Source organism: Melopsittacus undulatus, chromosome 1 (assembly GCF_012275295.1).
Source record: "Melopsittacus undulatus isolate bMelUnd1 chromosome 1, bMelUnd1.mat.Z, whole genome shotgun sequence".
Classification (NCBI taxonomy): Eukaryota; Metazoa; Chordata; class Aves; order Psittaciformes; family Psittaculidae; genus Melopsittacus; species Melopsittacus undulatus.
Window position 1 is genome coordinate 88,699,851 of NC_047527.1, and position 20,337 is coordinate 88,720,187.

The following is a 20,337-nucleotide window of genomic DNA, read 5'->3' on the forward strand; positions in this document are numbered from 1 at the left end:
TTCCATGTCTGAAGATTTGGACTATGTCTGTCCTAGTTCCTAATGCAAGCATCTGCCATGTAGAAGCAGAAATCCAACCTGCCAGCTACGGGTAACCTGGAGAAGACCGAGATCTCTGTTGTGACCCCAGCTGGACTTGAGGAGATGAGATTTTACAGGTAAAAAGTGGAGGAGATATTCCTCCAACTACATCTACTTGAGACAAACCAGAAAAGTGAACACACACAAGGCCAGTATCACTTTCTCTCAAAGTTTCTTTTCAAAATAAATATTTAGCTAAACACATTTCCTCCTCTTCTAATATTTGATAGCTCTGGAAGAGAGTTCTCCTATTTGAAGTGGGATACTCACAAGATCATACAAATGTCTGCTTCAATTAATGGGAACAGTTTATTTCTAGAGAAAGGCCTACCTCCCTTTGACTTGCTAAGTATCAGGTGAGATTTTCAAATGCAGTTTGAAGGCAAGAAACCAACCTCATTCCAGAGTGTTCAAATCAACTGATTAAAGGCTCTGATAGTGTCATGAATTTGCATGCACAATTCTATTCTTACTGGGCATACTCCTTACCAAAGTAACATCTACTTAGGCCTAGTTAGGTCCTGATGTTCAGGTTTCCCTGCTGTTATACCCGTTTGTATAGGCACCCATTAATTTCGAGCCAATGTTACTTTGCCAACAGGTTATATAGGGGAATTGAAAGAACAGAAAACAGCCCCTGCTAAACTTGGTGATTCATCTAAACAAGTTTTGTTTCAATAAAGCAAAATTTGTACCAGTCTACATCCCAATTACCTCAGACAAATCTGCCATGATTTGTAATTACATTATTATTTTAAATTAATCCATCCATGAATTACAGTTGTCTTTTGTTTATTCACTTGTTTAGACTGGTCTGAAAAGATGAGCAAAGCTTTCAGCCATTTATAATAAAAGCAAAATGACTAAAAAAGCCTACTTTTTTTTTAAGTTTGCATTAATGAGCTCATCCCAAAATATATATGCAATAATATAGGAAATTAAGTTATAATGTAGGGATGTGCTCCAAGTCACCACTAAAATCTGCATGCAAATGCATAATAATCACAAATCTACATTATTACAATATTAAAAATACCTACAATTAAATTATCATGTGGAAATAATCATAATGTTATTGGAAACTCAATTATTGTGGCAACCCTTGTCGGGGAATTAGCAGGCTATGGCAAAGGCAAGTCAGACCTGAATTCATCAAATATATATTATCACAATATTACATGTTCACTTCGATTCCATGCAAAGACAAACATCCTCACTCACTAGTATCTGCTCAATGCATTTGTATTATTCATGAACAACTCTGTGATCTATTATACATACAAAACTGATTGTACGCTGCTTGCCGGAGGCTACAATGCAGAGACACAGAATTAATTTTATTATATACACATGCATGATAATTGTGTAGAATTCGGTCAAATATCAAACTCTGCTCCTGTGCTCCATTATTTTACTTTCCAAAAAGAGGTCTAAGGTCAGCAGCAATTTCTCTTTGGCGACAGTGAAACTCTTTGTCATTTAGAGTAGAAAGTTCCTGGGTACTAATGAGCCTGGAGCTGTGATGAATGGTCACACATTCCCCTTCCTTTCCAACCCCCACCCATCAAAGCGAAAATGTTACTTTTATTGAGATTCTCAAGAATTCCTTGCCTCTTATGCACGCAGAAGTTACTTTGGGCTTAGAGACTTGATTTGTCAAAGATGGAGGCAACTTTTTTGTTTGTTTTGGAGACTTAGCTGAAATTTAATGAGATGATGATCAATACAATTAAAAAAACTTGTTTGCAGCTGTAGTTTTAATCTTGCAGGAACTGTTGTTATTTTCAAGACACTTAAGTAAACCCTCCAGAGTGTTTTCATATGGCCATCTTCCTTGCTACAACTTTTAAACAAAACCAAACCACTATCTCCCTTCAATGGCATAAGAGACTTGATAAAAAGGTCTTTTTTACCTTTTCTCCCGAAACTTCCAAATGTTTTGCTAGAAAGAAAAAAGATTAGTACCAAGACATTTATAATTGATTGAAGGCATGGAGATAGAAATGCATTGAACTAGAGAGGGGTCTTGGACCCTCTCTAGAAGAACCCTCTCTAGAAACAGCAAAACCACAGCTCTGACCAGTCTGAGGGCAGCAGTTTAGCTAACTGAAATGCTGGAGGTGCAGAAGAAAAACCTTTATGTTAGAGAACATCTTAGGAATGCATTTTGTCACACAATAGTTTATAACTCCAATTTGTTCTTAAAGATTTCTGGCTTTAGATATGCACAAGCTTCACCTTTTTTAGTGACAGCAACAACTCCAAGGGAGCTGGCACTTTTTAAACATCACATGCTTTAAGTCTTCCATGGTGGACTCACGATTATTTTCCATCATTTCAGGCTGGCTAGGCAATTAGGTGAGCAGCAGGACCTTAAGGTTCAGGCAGCATCACTTGACTTCAAGCTTTGCTGTAAAAGTAGGCAATATAAGCAGTGGGATCAGAGATTTCTCCTGGATATCATTAGCTTAACAGGTTCTAGCAGGCAGTAAGATAATAAGGAAGAAGACCCTACCAAAGCTACTTATTTTGCCACCATTACCTAAGACCTGTTAGTTCTTACATACATATATGAAACTCCAGCAATTCAAGCCTGCACCTCTTGCTAGCAATAAATTCATGTGGTTTTAGTTCAGATAAAAATACAGATTTTAAGAAATTCAGTTGAATGTCATCCAAACCTCCATACCTCTTAACCACATGAAGAGATAGATGGAACAATTTGAGAGGACACGCTTTTATTAAGCCTGAGACTGTTGCTTTGTCTGGCATGCCTGAAAACACTTCCCTGGGTTACTCGCAGTATTCTGACACTTTACCCCTGGTCTTCAACTGCCAAAACGTACGATAAAAAAAATACTATAGCTGTTTAGCCACATTTTCCAAGCTTGTAAAATAAACTAATTTTAAAAATCATGTAGATTTTAGTTGGTTTGCCCAACTCCAGTTATTGGTAGCCGCACTAGAACCACCAGTTCATAGCAAATTGTACTACCAGGTAAATAGTAAATTGTTGCAAAAGCTGATATTTCCTCAGTTAACATTTATTTTGCATAAAAGCACTACATGGAAAGAATGCACACACACAGAAGTAGTTTTGGCTTCATTTTCTTGCTAGGCATCAGACAGCATTGCTTATGCACAAGCCTTTTGGTATTTAATATTCATAGTGCAGAAGCATCTACTGATCCCAGTTAGGATCAAGACATTTTATGAGTGTTGTGCAAAACAAAGATTGTCACAGTTCTGCTGCAAAGCACTTACAGTTTGACAACTCAACTATTACTGCACTGTGTATTGTGAGAAGTATCTTTTAATGTTATTCTAGTTCAACAAATATAGGATAATACTTCAACAGCTACTGAGGCAAAATACTTTGTGTTACCAGGGGGATTTTAATACCTATTTTTGTGCATGTACTTTATTTTAGTGGAAAATTCAACGACTAGATAATACCAGTCAAACTGAATCTAATTTAGAAGATAATTCTTTTTAAAATAATAATAATAAAATTATTAACAAAATAATAATAATAATTTTTAATAATAATAATATTAAAAAAATAATAATAATAAAATTATTAACAAAACTATACATTGTGACTGCCTTCCTACTGGGAACAATTTGATTTCAAAATTCAGTTATATTTTTTCCCCAAACTTCCTTCCCCAAGGAAGATGAAAAAATAGTGGTTTGCTTGCATTTGGTTTAACAGAACACTTACTTTCACTCTTAAACAATGAAAAAAAAACTTTTCTTGTTCATGAAGTAGGGGTAAATAAATAAATAAATAAATTTTTGCATAGCCCTACTGGCCATGATCAACCTTTCTTCCTGGAAGGCAAATTAGAACAGATTACCTCTGAGGTGAGTTTAGTATTAAAACATTCTTTGGGAAACCTGCACTGCTGACAGAGAACAGCTTTTCCAAGGCTGTGCAGAGAGCTTGATGGGATCAGAGCTCAGAAGTAATGTCTCCCAGTTACATGCAATCCCCAGGTCTCTTCTGCAGCCCACTAAAGGCCCCTGGCAACCCGAATCCCCCAAATGAGGCAAAAGAAGATGCTTCTTCAAATATCTCCTTGATGCCAAGGATGTTTCTATGGTAATTCTGCATTCAAAGTCATAGGTTCATGCTGTGAAAGGCTACACTTGGGCCCAAGGAGATGAATGAACCTATCTAAGGTTGTGCATACCCAGGGGCCTTCCATAATTTTGGGTGCACAGAAATACAGAGATGGAATAATGACTATGTTGTGCTGCACCTCAATTGTTGAATTACTTCAATACCTTGCTCACAGATGTGTGCATGTGAATCTAATCAAACTCCTCTCAGACAGCAGAGATTATTTTGAGAGATTATTCCTGCTTCTGCTACAGAGAAAGAAGCATCAGCCTTTCATAACCTCTTGTATACAGGGAACTGTATGTGCATGCATATGCAAACACAGCCTCTCTATATACACACCAAAATAATTCCTATATATATGTAACACATTATTCTCAGAAAGACATGACTTTTAATAACAGAGTTGTCTTTTTGTGTGGAAAAAATCATACTGAAACCTTGTTTGATTGTTCATCTGCCTAAAAGTTTATACCAAAAAAACCCAATTGGGGTGGAAAGGAAAGGTGGCATGATCAGAAATAAATATCTGAAGGAAATCAGATTTTTCCATATCACTTTAAATCATAGAAAAGGAAGCTTTTCAGTATCTTCTTGAATCACTTTTTCTTCAGATCCTAAACCAGCACATTCAACTATTCTTTTGCTGTTCAATAATAGGGACTCACATTGCCTTTTAAATGCATAGAAGAAAGTTGCATCTCTTTCTTTGCTTTAATTTTTTCTGTGTTTTTGTTGCATACTGACATCAAATTCCCTGCAGGCATTCTAACCTTGCAATTGGAGAAACAGTGCTCTAGGGTTTTCCACATGTCTAATACACCTGGATAAAGAGTGCTAATTGCCACCAACTTCCATTAAATGACAGCACTAAGGCACAAAATATGCTCGATTTGCAGATGTTAATGCCACTGGGAGTTAGCAGCAGATTAATAATTGTGAAGACCTCAAACATTCCCCTGGCACTGCCAGTGTGAGTTTCCGATGCAATGCCAGATTATGAGGCCTATGTTTTTAGCTTCCTTTCCTAAGGAAATAAGGCTTAGGCAGTTGCACTGCTTCCCTCTGCATGTATTTGGCTGTCCCGCTTTCCCAAAATTTCTGGTCAATCTGAATAAATTTTATGGGAGGGTAGGGGTCATAAACACACAATGGCCTTGACAGTGTTGTGAAAAACAGACAACTAGGTAGAAATAATCAAGCCTGAGCTTAAGTGTTTCAAATATCCTGGCTTTTTAGATTCAGATATTCTTGCAGACAAATAAACTCTAGCTCTGCTGAAGTTTTGTTAGTGCTGAAAGTAGAGGGAGATGTGTTATATCACATATTCAGCAGGCAGCAACTCTTGCATATGACCACTTTTACAGATCAAATGTCAGATTAGTTTCCCAATTCATGGGGATTTTTTTCTTTTTACAAACCTATATGCCAAAAATCCTATTTCGGCTTGAGGCTTTGAACATGTGTCAGGAGTCAGCTTCTTGCACAGGTACAATCTTGCTCTGGTTTCCTCCAGATAAATTCAGGGGCCAACACTTTACCTTCCCTTTTCTTCTTGCTCTGCTGCTTCTCTTTCCTCTCTACTCTCGGCACACATGGGCACGTACTTTTGGATATGAGGACACCACCCCTATAGCATGCAAGCTTACTGACAGCTCATTTCTGCATGCAGCAACATGATTAAGGCGAAGGTGAGGGCGAGGTTGAGTGAATGTGTTTCAACACTTCTTTCTTGGTATTTATCACTGTGCCGTAGCATTCCTGCAATCTGGCCTGCTGCTGCTCCAGCTGCTTATGCAAGCTCCTTATTGAGCGCAAGAGCAGAAGCCGTCGGTACATAGCTAGCTGGAGCCGGTACTTCTCTTTTTCCTCCTTTTTCTTATTTTCTAAGGTCTCTGTTACTTTTGCAGTCTTCGTCCAAATCACCTGGCCCAGACTAAGAGGGGCCATATTGTCCTTGGCTTCGCCCCCTGCCCACTGCACGTGGCAGCCCCTGGGGTCAGTCCCAGGAAGGCCAGCAACAGCCTGCAGGGGCTCACCAGCACCACTGGGCACCCTTGTCACCTGGAGCATTTTCAAACTCTGGTCACCATCACAGCAGGGACTTTCAGAGCACAGGGAGGAAATGTCCACAGGCTGCAGGTTACTGACTGCCGCAGAGTATGATGAGCCACCTAACGATACATTTCCAGCTGTCAGAGGATGGTCAGTCAACCCAGAGGCTGTCCTCTGTGTCATGTCACCACTAACCATTTCTGGGCCATTCAGGACTTTTGCCTGGGCCACAGCCTTGCTGGAGAGGATGGACAGTCTTTCTGGCACTGCTGAGCTTCCCTTGTCATCGTTAAGGCTGGTTAACGAAGGACTGGCAGAGGAAAGAGGGGATGCCATTACAGCATCACAATTCAGAAATGGGTCTTCATCATCAGTGATATTTTGGATCTCCTCTTCATCTCTTGGTATTACATTCATTGTTTCAGCCATTTATTGCATGAGCTATAGAAACTTTCTGTGGACAAAGTAGAAGTAAGAGAATTTCATTTCTACATATACACAGAAGCTCAGTGCAGAGTGACATTTTAAGAAAGAACCTCTCTTTATATTTATATATATTACTTTTCTAATAAAGCACAACCCTTGGGTCACTTCAGGCCATTTCTTGTGATTTGCATTACATGTTCGTCAAGACACAACATTAATCCAATAATAATTAAAATGATATACTGTACTATTAACATTCTCAAATCTTTAAAGGCAAGTGATCTATCCCTGCAGCACTGGCTGTGCTGACTAATTAAACAGAATACAGTTGTAAATGGGCATTGTGAGCACTTCTCCCATTCAAGAACACAGCTCTAACAAGTGTCGTTTGTAGAGATGGGCAAGTTAGCAGGATTGATCAGCTTCAAAGGGAGGTGGATGTACCACAAACAGCAGGTTGCTTTTAAATGCCCTCTCCAAAATTAATCAGTTTGTTTACAATGTTGACTTTCCCCCTCCTATTAATTCTAACAGTAAATCTATATTAGTACCATGCTAGCTATAGACAGGAAAAAGAAACCAAACACTTACCGAGGTTACTGGGGGAAAGGAAAAGAGTTACAGTGCATTGTGTCTGTGTGTCATGTTTTCTTGAATGTGAGTCAGCACAATCTGGAACAGAAACATCACTGTGCTGGAACAGGAGCTGCAAAAGCATTATGCTGTTCCACCCAGCAACACAGTCAGTCCCAATCACAGAAGAGTGCTGAGCTGGTTTCTGTCCCCCCAGTGGATATTCCTCCCTGGCACCCAGTTTTTATGTCATCTTTGAGCACCAAAATGAAAACCAGGGTTGGGTGACACTTCCCACCTCAAAAACAAGCATACCTGATTCACTCATTTTGTGAGGGACAATAACAATGCCCCTTCCTTGCCAGTCAGCGAGATGGTAGCACAGCACCAAAAAGATGGTAAGGCATTCTGGATGACAGTGTACACATTTTCCTCCACAGAAAAACTTTAACTGCATGAACAAGCTAAACCCCCAGATGAAATAAACAGTCAGCACCAACCAAATGCTAAGCATAAAGGCAGGCAGAAGCTGCAGATTTAAGTGCTTAATGTACATCCATTTTTAATTATGGTGGCCTAATCTTTGAGGAGCAGCTCTACATCCAACTAAGGTATCCCACAGAACACCCACAGAATAAACTTTATCTGCACCTTTGATGTTCAAAAAAGCTACCTTCAGCATCCTTACTTACTTCCAGTGCCAGGAACAAAATTCACAAATTCATCTGCATCTACTTCAGTCAATTTTCCACAGGGCTTCAGTTCCCCCAAGACTTTCTCTATTCCATTCTGCTAATATAAATAGAAGAAAGAACCAATCCAAACTACTATCTAGAATCTTCCTGGAGCTGGAAAAGAATGAAAGGAGATCCTATCTCCACTTCTACACATGCTACAACAAAGATAGCAATTTCTTAGTTTTCTTCTGTACTAACTATCCTTCTTTTGGATGAATCTGTTAGGGTATACCAAAAACCTTGAACATATGAAGTCCAGTTAACATAAATTCAGATAAATTCAGATTAACTGAGATCTAACTTGAAAGCATTTCTTGGTGCAAGAGATATTTTGGACTGAATTGATAAAATAAACTAAGCCTTCTGTGTTTATGTGCCAGATCATGCTGCAGAATATATAAATAACACTAGGAAGAGATTAATATTCAGCGAGTTAATAAACTCTGCAAGTTTCTATCTTGGTGATTCCCATTTATCTGAATCACAAGATATTGTAATTGAGAAACAGAGAATTCAGATAACAGGGATTTTACTGTAGTATACACTGAAAAGGTTCACTGTAATACAGCATTATATAGAGTGTCTTTTGGTTTTGGCTGCTTTCTCCAAAGCAGTGCAAGCATATCTTCCCACTACAAACAGGCAGGTGATCCATATTACATGATCTCCAGCTATGTCAATACTATCAGCAATAGCATTCTATTCCTTACTTATACAGTTGTAGTAATTTGCTGCAAAAGAACTACTTTCTAGTAGTCGTATAGGACATGAAAAATGGCTGGGTGGGATTTTTTTGTGGGTTGTCTTATCTGGGGTTTTTTTTTTTTGGCAGGGGGTTAAGCTCTCCACAGCTTTATTTGTCTCAGCAAAATTTTGCAGGCAGTGTTGTTTGAAGGGATGAGAACAAAAAAGTCATTTTATACAACACATTAGTTTCATCTAAATAATAAACGGTTTATAGGTGTGGATCTGGGTGGAATAAATATTATCTGATACAATCAACTAAATAAAACTAGAAACAATCTAAACACATTGAGCTAGGTGGCTGTTCATATAATAATATGACTTCAGCTGTAATCTATGAAGCTTAACAGCAAAAAATATTCAGTCTATTGGACTTAGAGATTCAGCAAAATAGAGACATGTAATAGATAGATATTTATTATTGCTAAAATGCAAGTGCCATTTATGGCTAGGTCTGCATGCACACGTCTGTTATTACCCTCCCTTCTATTGTTCATAGTGTCCCAAAATCCCACTTGGAGCAACAGATGGAAATTTTCTAGATTTAGTTTCTGCCTGAAGGTGAACATATACTGAACACTTGAGCAAAAAATCCCGAAACACTCAAGTACGAAAGCAGTAACAAAAAGAGTCTTATGGCTGGGAAGACTTAAAGAAACCTTTCAGGAGAAAGGCCTCTTGTGTAATTGACAGACCCATGAACAGGAAACAAGATCACAGGTCATTCCAAACAGAAACATGTAAATTCTTGTTCTGAGATGATACAACAATCCCTCTTTCCCACCCCTGCCTCCCCCAGACTGTTACCTTGACAAAGTGACTCCTAGAGTTTATCTCCCTTTTATTTGCAATTCAACAGTTTAATAAAGAGACTTAAAAAGTTCTTAAATTAGTTTCTTCTGTGAAAGGCACATTGTGCCATTTTCCTGATGAAGAAGCACTTTGAGAAGGGTTTGCTGTTCTCCCTAAGAACCTGTTGCAGGTGTACCCTGTTCAGTGCTTCTTATTCACTTCTTGACTTGTTTCCCTATGGAACCTTTCCAGGCAGAAGCTGCTTTGGACTTCACAGTGAATACATCTGTCAGCCTAACACACTGAGAATTTCAGGTAGGTAAAATGAAAGCAAAGACGCCTCCAGTTGAGGTTCATCTCATTTTATTACCACCCACTGACAGGTAGGTGTGGCTGCAGCACTTTCAGGGTGCAGACCCTGGGAAGCCACCTTCAAGGTGTCAGGTCTATGCCAGCAGAGGTTTCTAATCCATTGCATTCCTTCAGATATTAGCTACAAGAGGCAAACTACAGGCTCATATCTGTAAGCACATGCTGAAACACTCTATGCTCACAGGTTTGTGGAAGAAGGGCTTAGCCATCATGGTTCTGTCTTGCATGCTTGCAGGAAAGAAATGGTCACAGGGAGTCCCTGCAGGTATTAATGACAACTATTTCTCCCTTTTCTTTCAATTATAATGCCATTCTCAAGCATAGACAGATGTGAGGATAGGAAAGAGCTTGGTCTTGGTTTTTTATTAAGTACAAATGTTTTACTGAAGTTCAAAGCGTAACAGCCAAACACATTTGCAAACAGCATCAGAAGGTGATAAGCATTGGCAAAGATAAGCCATTATAAGACCATGGCCCGGGAAGCTATGTTGTTTTGTATGTGAGTTCAGGGAGTACTTTTAACAAAGTAGTAAAAAGTATCCTATTACACAGTAGTGTAATTCCATATTTTATATTAATTGCTCTTAAAGATCAAAAGCCATATTCTGTCTGTTAATGTACACACTCACATGGCCTCCTATGAAATCAATGAGATCCACATGTCTGCATTTGAGGCCTAAATTTTTCCCCAAAGATTCTTTAAAATCCTTTTACAGAGCAGTAAGTCATTGAAGAAACATTGAAGAAAGTCATATGTTCCCTTTCTTCTGCCTCCATACCCAAACCAGACATGAGTTATTACGGGCTGCTCTGCATTACGCTAGATGGTATCGGCACCCTAAGGGGCCACTGGCCAGCCAGGGATTGCCATGGCTCTGTGCTCCTGCTCATCCACACCAAGACGTTTCTGCAATCCTTTTAAACCAGCAGAGACATAACAAATGGAGCCTAGCTCCGTGTACAGCCCAGTCATGGTACCAAGCAGTGCTCTAGATGTTTCAGTGACAGGGAAAAGGGACATTTCAAAGTCTTTTAGGAAATTAGGAATTGGTACAGACCTGCAGCACAGTTATGTGTACAGATAACCTGGAAGCTACAAGAAAAAACAGAGTGGATATATGATTTTACCAGTGAAGAAAGGTAATGTCTTCAAACACAAAAATCCATGGATTCCAGTAAATCATCTTTATATTAAGGGTAATAAACATTGAAACAATCTGTGGCATGACTGTCAAAAATTAGCAGGCTTGCTGCCAGTCTCAACAAAACTGCCTGTCAGAGGTGCAAATCTCTGAAGGAGTAGCACAGACTGCATTCACACTAAGGTTGAATTGAGTTTGCAAGCTTCAAAATCTCGAGACTGCAGGTGCCAAAGTGACCCAAACACTAGGAAGGGCTTGCTGACAGCTCTCACTGCAATATTTCAGCAACCCTACTCCTAACCCTGCTTGGACTTAAATATTCCCAGGGACACAAAATGAAAAATGTATATATATGGCTTTATAAAGATATTTTAAAAGTGGAATGTTTCCATTTTTCCTAAAGGCAGCAGCTGTTCTCCCTACCATCTACGTGAAAAGTATTAGCTTATGATTTGAACCACCATTCACTGAGTAAAAGAATAATGGCATCACTGCCTAAACCAGTTTACAGCCTAAATCCACATTCCTGACATCCAGTCTATGGAGCTGTGTTGTTATACTGAAACAGCCACAAAGGCCTTTCCAAAGTTCTGCTGTGAACTCAGGGATCTACTTCAGCTCACACAATAAGCAGTTAAGATTGGCACAGAGGTCAAGGTAGAAATGGACAACCCATGGGAACACTTAGCTGGGCTTTTGTTTGATTTTGTTCCATCTGGGCAGGCCGATGTGAATTGGGCAGACCCAGTGGGCATCAAATAGGCTCATTTCAATGAGGAGCAAACTTTTTGCATTTCTAGAGTGGGTTAAGAATGCTTTGCAATTGACAAATAAAGGAGTAAAGCTTGCATGACCAGGGCAATTTTTCCTGGTGCCTATAATTTTGTTCAGCAAAAAAAAAAAGTGTTGGAGGGAGAGAAAAAAAATGCGAAAGAATTTAAAGTAGGAAGATCATGTAACCCGAGATGCTATTACAGCCTTACTATGGAGAAGAGACTAAAGAATTCTTCCTGCAGAAAAGATGATATTTAAAATATAGTTGAATAACCTTCAGTATTAAAACATTTTAAAGTATTATTGCAAGGACTCAATGCCTAGCAGGTAAATTCTGGATTACCCAACCTGGCTGTTAGATTTCAGATGTGAAAATGAGGATGTAGACAACTCGCATGTCTAGTTACAGTTCACATCCGGTATGCATTGAGAGAGAAATCCTTTCAGCTAAGGAATATATAAACAGACCATGTAATTTTTTGATAATTGATGCTTATGTTTGCTTTCATTTTGACACTTGATCATAACTGACAAACTGATGGCTAGGAAAGAAGACAACTTTAAGCTGTAAGAATCATAAACAGAGCACTGGGAGATGAGGAAAAAAAAGCCACCCATACATGGAAGGAAAACTTCAGGAAGTGGGGCTAAGCCACAAGTGGTTAGACAAATAATTGTTTGGTGTTTCATCACAACTTAAAATGAACTAACAGACCGCTACAGGAGCAAAGTTCCTTTCTTTTTTTTTCTTAAAGTAACAACATTAAGTGCTTTAAAAAGGGTGTGTGTTTTCTGCCTTAGCTGTTAAACTGGAATGTTATGAGGCAAGAATATTCGAGAAAATTGTATTTAATATAATTTGTTTTTGTTAAACAGTTTCAGATCAAGTGGCTAAAATAAAAACAACAACAAAAAAATACATTTATGCTGTTTAAGCATAAGTATTTCCACAAACCTTTAACTGACTCATGAGGAGCTTAACTCTACAGATCAGTATCAAGGACTGAAAAGACTGAACTACACCTTCTCAAAAATTCTACTTACTCATTCAGTATGCCTCAGTGCGTAGCTCATTGTGGTACATATCAACCCTCACATGGCACCCAAGGAAATTCAGCTTTACTCATAGCATCTACTTAGGCTAACCTGCCATCTGTGTTGTCCACACACACACAGTGGTGAAAAAACCAACTTTCCCCAAGCTCACATAGAGCTGAGAAGACAGGGTTGCTCACTCCTTAGTGGCTTTGATGCTGCCAGCATGGCTGAGATAGGCGAGAGGGAGTAGGATATGAGCCTGTCTGTCAGCAAAACCATGATCTTAGCAATATGTAATGTAGTTGATCTAGATCTCAGCTACAGGGGTTGACAGACTCTGGCAGGGAGAGGCAGCATACGGACAACATGTTTTTTTGTACTTGACCATGTTCTTACTTTCCAACACAGGCATTGTCAGTAACCTGGATTTTTGCAGCCTGCTTCCAGTGGTTAGTACAGATATATCTTTCACACCAGCAGTTTCATTTTTACATTCAGAGGCTCATTGCTGAGTGTCTGTCAAAGTCCAATTCATTACCTGCAGAATTATCTGTTAAAACCCTATCACTTTTCTATAAGTAAACTGTTTAAGAGATTAGAAAGTAACAGAGAAGAGATAGCCATATACAATTAATGAAAGATAAGCCTCCAAATGTTTGGAGATTTATTTTAGAGATGTGTATCTACAGATATGCATTTCTTAAAGGAAGAAGAGATATGGAGTCCAATTTTTACTTGATTGAGCAGAAGATAGGCTAAGAAAGAACAATATGAGATACCAATCCCACTGAAGTCTCAGGCTCAACAGAAGAAATAATACATCTTTCCCAGAAAGAGCGAGTATTGTTACATTCTGAATGTCAAAACTAGGCAATGCTTCCTTATACCACTTAAGTTCGCTGCAACTCTGCCTGCTCAAACCTTGAATCGCCGTTGAACTTCCCTGAGCCCCAGGCAAAGGTCCTGCTAGAACCCCACTGACATGTGTAGGCCCTAATCTACCTTGCACCCAGAAGGCATCAGCAAGCTGTTATTAACTCCATTCACACCAGGCCACAAATTTATCCTCAGTCATGCTTACAGAGCCCCTTTGAGCATTAAAAGAACACAGAGCAAGATCAGTGCCAATGATCAGTGTATTATTTGCCACCTTGAAAGCTTTCTCCCCATCTTTTTTAAAACCTCTGCCAAGGCACCACTGGCACCACCTTACTGACTCCTGAAGAGATTCCAACACTTAGTGGAGGCACTGCACTAATGAAGATTTCAAGAGCAGTAAGCAAAAAACATTGTGTTTGACCTCACACTTGGCAAATTACAGTTCCCTGCTTTCCTTCAGAAGATTGTCTCGATAACAACCATTGCCAGCAGGGATCTGAGACAGTGGGTGCAGCAAATAAATAAATAAACTAATGCCTATATATGTGAACTCCACTTCCTTAGGCAAAAATTATGAGTCCAAAAGAGAAGGATCTGCTGCTCTCTTATGTATGATAATTATACATACACCAATGTGCAAGAAGCCTTACAGAGACTTCTGTCATCGCTTGTGTAAGTGATAATTCAAATTGTCAGTTTACAGGTTTCAGGAACTTGCAATACTCTCAGAGGAAGGTTGCTATTTTGTCATTCTAAAAGGGTGGCACACCTCTGCAGCTTATTTCAGTGCAGGTTGAGGGAATGAGTGAGTATCACATTTGCCAGAAGGAGGTGGAACTGGCCAAGTTAAGGCAATCCAAATCTTTGAAACAGTGTAAACATAAATCCATGCAGGACACAATACGTATATGACCAACACCCACACAGACTGAGGTCTTGCTTTCTTGCTTGGAAGAACAAACTCCTTTCTGAACTCTGCTCATTTTTACAGACAAAGCCACGAAGCTCATTGGACAAAAGTACAAGTCATTAAGAGAAGTAGGGGATGCTTAATTTAGGTAATTTATCTCATCCTAAAGTGTTTTCAACACAGACAGGAGGAACTGCCCCTTGGAATAACTTCACTTTCAAATGACGTAACTTTATGGATGACTAAATCAGTAATAGTGCACCTTAAACATGAGGCACATGTTAGCAAGGGAGACCAAAAGCCCGTTCTTAAGACAGAGCAGGAACTCTTGATCGGTGGAGAGTGTGATCCTTGTACTGGTATAGCCAAATAGCTTCCAGCTACCATTGTTTTAGAGGTTTCCTGAGCTTGATGCTACATCTAGATAACTGTATTCAACAGTTGCTGATGGAACAATTTGCCTAATTCCCTTTTGAAGCCTTTTATGCTTTTTGGCTTCTATAACATCCCATGGCAATGAATTCTGCAATCTGACTTTATGTTGCATAAACAGTATTACCAACAGAGAAAGCCGCACCTTTACAGGGATTCAGTAACATGCTGACACCATCTCACTTTTGTTTCACTTAATCGCATGAATCATAAGCAAGAAAGCAAAGATTTCTACATCTGTCTGCTTTTCTTCTCCAATATGAAAATGGTCTTTTAATGTAATGGCTAGCAACTGGCGAATAACCTGGTATACTTTTGCACAGGAATGTGTATTTCTCACATAGCTCATTCTACCATAAACCCAAGACTGGTTGAGACTCTTCAGCTAAGGTGGCAAAAAAATGAGGGGGCAAAAAGAAAGTTATCTGCAGAAAGAAATGTGAGGCTGGGAGAGAACAAGGAATCCCTCACCCCTACAACAGCCTAAGTAAGAAGCAGTGGAGCATTGCTGGAGAGAAAAGCTAGGAGAAACTGGCAGGAGTTTTAGAGGGAGGGACAAATAAGAAAAAGCAACTGGGAGAAGGCAGAAAGATGTCTTTAGGTTTCCACAAGAATTAAACTGGAAAAATGAGAGCAGGAGGGATGGCAGAAAGGCAGGTTAAAGGATTGTATTCCTGTTCTTGTCAGCAGAGAGTGAGGAAACAAGACTTGGACTGCTTCTCTCCCAAGTCTGCTGCCCTAGGCAACTGTTTATTTTGCCTTTGCCCAAGCCAGCGTGAGATGTTATAAAATTAGTTTCCAAAATGCTCTGAGTCACCAGAACATAGCTGAAATCTGTGGATTCAAGCCACCTTTCAAGATTACGAATCTCTTCTGAATATCCATTATGCCGATGATCTACAACAAAATCACTGCTATAATGTGATGCACATGTCAACTTTAAGGATGCAGTCCCTGTTCAAATGACATCAGCAGAGGGACACGTCAGCATGGTGGATTACCAGAGCAAATGTTTTAGTATGCAAAGTGATGTGATGCATTTTGACAACGATTGTTCTCTTATGTTTGTTTCTGTGTCAGGTTTGACGTGACTATCTGCCAGGACAATGCTCAGGATCCTTTGCATTGCTTTGCAGAAGCTGATTATGTGATCAAATGCTTAAAGCACATAAAATCACTTCCAAGATTCAATGAGATAGATGTGCCAGAAAAGTCGGTAGGTGTTTGAAATAATTGATGCTAACAGCTAGACCTGGATTTTTCAAAAGAATGTGTGTTTTATTTTGGATTTGGATTTTTTGTGTTGGTGGTAGTTTGTTTTTTTTTCTTCTTCTTTGAATGCACTATAATATAAACTGCCTAGAAATTCAGCCTTAGCATAATGTTCACATCAAATGAAATTTACCCATTAAGAAAGAACGTACACAGGGTCTGAAGTGGAAAAACAGCAGTCTGTGTAGAGAAGATCCCCTGTGAGCCTTCTTACCCTGTGCACATGCCAAGAATAACACAGCAGACTCAAATGGCATAATAAACCTGATGCCTGTAGGACTGGGAGACAGCACTGAGCTATAGCTCTTTTAGCAGCCCTTTCTACCCTGTCTGTGACACTGAAGTTTTTCCAGTAAAGGCCCAGACCCCTATAGAAACATTGCATATGTACATGGCTGTAGAAGAAATTGAAGGGTTACCTGCTTTTATCACTTTTATATTGCATTTCCAGCATACCCTGAACCATCACAGAGTTCCCAAAGGGAAGAAGCATGATTCACATTCAAGAGACAAGGACAGAAGGCAAAATGACTGTGGCACTTGCACAAAAGTCTTGATCTTGCATAGAAGCTTCACCCTTTGTTCCCAGTGTCTGGTCTAGCCTGGCACCAGTATCTCACTACACAGCTTTGCAAGAGCTTCAGGCCCTCAGAGATATTTAAACACTGAAACCAACGAGAAGTGGTACCTATAGACTTTCAGAAATCTGTCTTTAATTTCACCATCCCATAAATCTCTTTAATGGAGACATCCTTCATCTTTTCTGCTTCACAAGCCAGTTGTGAAGCTTAATTACATGATGATTATGAAGCCCAGTAAATACAACATATATTAAGAGTAGTTAATGAGATTTCTGTCACAAGCAGACTCTATCTCTTGTGAAATATTACTCACATGTTGCAAAAAAAAATGTTTTCGAAAGAAAAACACAGACATATTCAATATAAAACAAATCCAGCTTGATTACTTCCATAAATAATATGTTACACAACTCAATGATATTTATTCATACTGCATGGAAAAAAGCATAGACTTTTCTGACCAAAGTGAAATACTGTCTGCTGATCTATGTGTCAGTCATTATCTACATAGCACAGCCAAGAGTGGGATCCCAGACCCACAAGAGACCTATTTTCCAAGGGATCTAGTGGCTTAACTACCTCCAAAGATCTGACATGAGGTCCTGTTGCAGCAAGTGTAATGGGTGAAGGGGGTCCAGTGCAAAGACAAATATTTTCCCAAGAGATATTCACATACTAATTAATTAATTTCATAGCATGGGGGAACTTGGCTAGATTACTATATGCACAAGTAAGACTGTAGAGGTAGTGTTGCTTGCATATTCAGAGGTTTCTCAAGCAGTAGTAAATCATATAACCTAGCAAGGATAGAAGGACTCTGGGAAGGAGTGATTCCTTATGAGACAGAACTCTTGGGCACGCATCCTTCTCAGACAGAGCAAACATACATCCTATCTAGGCTGCATCTGAGCAAATACATTTCATAGATTAATAAAGACTCTTGCAAAGCTCAGGCAGGAGTGATTTTTAGCACATGAAATCTGTCACGGCAAGTTCTATCAATATTCACCAAAGGAAAACCTCTTTGTTGACCTAAGTGTGACTGTTGCCTATTCTCTTCTCGTGAAATTATTTAGGTCCTGTGGGACAACTGTACTGAGCTTTCGACACAAATATTAAAATTCTATTTAGATGTACAATGTTTTAATGCAAATTTTTACCATAAAACCAAATGCTCCATTCAGTTAAATTAATAGAATTACAAAAAGATGTAATGATAGCAATTAAGTCTTGAAAATGCAAATTTTATAGTCAAGGACAATTACTTCATTTATAGTATACTGGAATGATGCCAGATGAAGGTAATTTAGATCCCCCTAGCTCACAGTTATATCATGAAGGATATCTTAATTTCATTAGTGCAACAAAGATGGGTGAGAAGTTAGAGAACACAGAAAAAAAAAAGATAGGAGAGAAAAATTTGACCTTTCTCATTTCATTGCAAGTAGAATACATAGATCTTACTAAAGTATTAGTAATATTTCTTTCTACTCCCATCTCTGAAAAAAATGCCTTTTTTCTCTTTTTATTAGCAGCAATGTAACATTAGTATGTAAAAGGTCAGCTTCATTCAGATACTTACAGCAAATGTGTCTATGCCACAATAGCTTTGGACCTCCCATTATTTCAGTTTCCAGGATGCATACAGTGTTACCTCATGGCTTGCAAGGTCTCAAGCCAGGGCCTCAGGGACACATGGTTTTCACTCCAGTAGGCTTCAAATACAGTTGAAAATTCTACTCACTCTTACAGAAGTACTCCTGTTTCCCCCCAAAAGGCAAGTCAAATATTATTAGGCTTTCATTAGCATAGCAAAAAGTGATTAAGTAGAAGCAGACTACAGAGTGATGTACTACTGATCCCCTAGCCTGCTGTGGTAAGGAAGGAGGAAGGAGTGTTTTAAAATAAAAGAATAATTAAAAAATATTGCTTCATACAGATTCTTTAGCACATTGCCAAGTTCAAATAGGAATCTGAAAGCCTCCAGATGCCTTTCTTCTTTATTCCTTTCTTTCTTCCCTCACTGTCCTTACAGATACTCCTATCCCAAACAAGTATCTGGGAAGTGCACACTACATATGGTGTATTATGAAGCTTAAACAAAAAGTCTTTCCCTCTACAAGTTTTCCTTCATGGTCTGCTTTACATTATAATGCTAATGATTTCATTGTTCCTTCTGGCCTTTCATGAACATGGAATCATGGAATCATAGAACAGTTAGGGTTGGAAAGGACCTTAAGATCATTTAGCTCCAACCCCCCTGCCATGGTCAGGGACACCTCACACTAAACCATATCACCCAAGGCTTCATCCAACCTGGCCTTGAACACTGCCAGGGATGGAGCATTTACAGCTTCTGTGGGCAACCCGTTCCAGTGCCTCACCACCCTAACAGTAAAGAATTTCTTCCTTATATCCAATCTAAACTTCTCCTGTTTAAGATTTAACCTGTTGCCCCTTGTCCTATCACTACAGTCCCTAATGAAGAGTCTGTCCCCAGCATCCCTACAGGCCCCCTTCAGATAGAATCATAGAATCATAGAATAGTTAGGATTGGAAAGGACCTCAAGATCATCTAGTTCCAACCCCCCTAACATGGGCAGGGACACCTCACACTAAACCATATCATGCAAGGGTTCATCCAACCTGGTCTTGAACACTGCCAGGGATGGAGCATTCACTACCTCCCTGGGCAACCCATTCCAGTACCTCACCACCCTCACAGTAAAGAATTTCTTCCTTATATACAATCTAAACTTCCCCTGTTTAAGTTTCAACCCGTTACCCCTTGTCCTTTCACTACAGTCCCTAATGAAGAGTCCCTCCCCAGCATCATTATAGGCCCCCTTCAGATAGTGGAAAGCTGCTATGAGGTCTCCATGCAGCCTTCTCCAGGCTGAACAGATGCAATTTTCTCAGCCTGTCTTCATACGGGAGGTGCTCCAGTCCCCTGATCATCCTCGTGGCCCTCCTCTGGACTTGTTCTAACAGTTACATGTCCTTTTTATGTTGAGGACACCAGAACTGAACACAATACTCCAAGTGAGTTCTCACGAGAGCAGAGTAGAGGGGCAGGATCACCTTCTTCGACCTGCTGGTCATGCTCCTTTTGATGCAGCCCAGGATACAGTTGGCTTTCTGGGCTGTGAGCGCACACTGAAGCTGGCTCATGTTCATTTTCTCATTGACTAACACCCCTGAGTCCTTCTCCGCAGGACTACCATGGATTTCCTTTTTGCCCAACCTGTAGCTGTGCCTGGGATTGCTCCAACCCAGGTGTAGGACCTTGCACTTGGCATGGTTAAACTTCATGAGGTTGGCATCAGCCCACCTCACAAGTGTGTCAAGGTCCCTCTGGATGGCATTCCTTCCCTCCAGCGTATCAACTGAACCACACAGCTTG

The 20,337-nt window shown here is 39.6% G+C and overlaps 1 protein-coding gene across 1 annotated transcript; it reads right to left on the reverse strand.

Moving 5' to 3' along the window:
• Positions 1-5,887: 5,887 nt before the first annotated feature.
• Positions 5,888-6,691, reverse strand: LOC115946636 (uncharacterized). Its single transcript, XM_031049635.2, has one exon. It carries the CDS (start codon positions 6,689-6,691, stop codon positions 5,888-5,890), a length of 804 nt encoding a protein of 267 aa, XP_030905495.2.
• Positions 6,692-20,337: the final 13,646 nt, after the last annotated feature.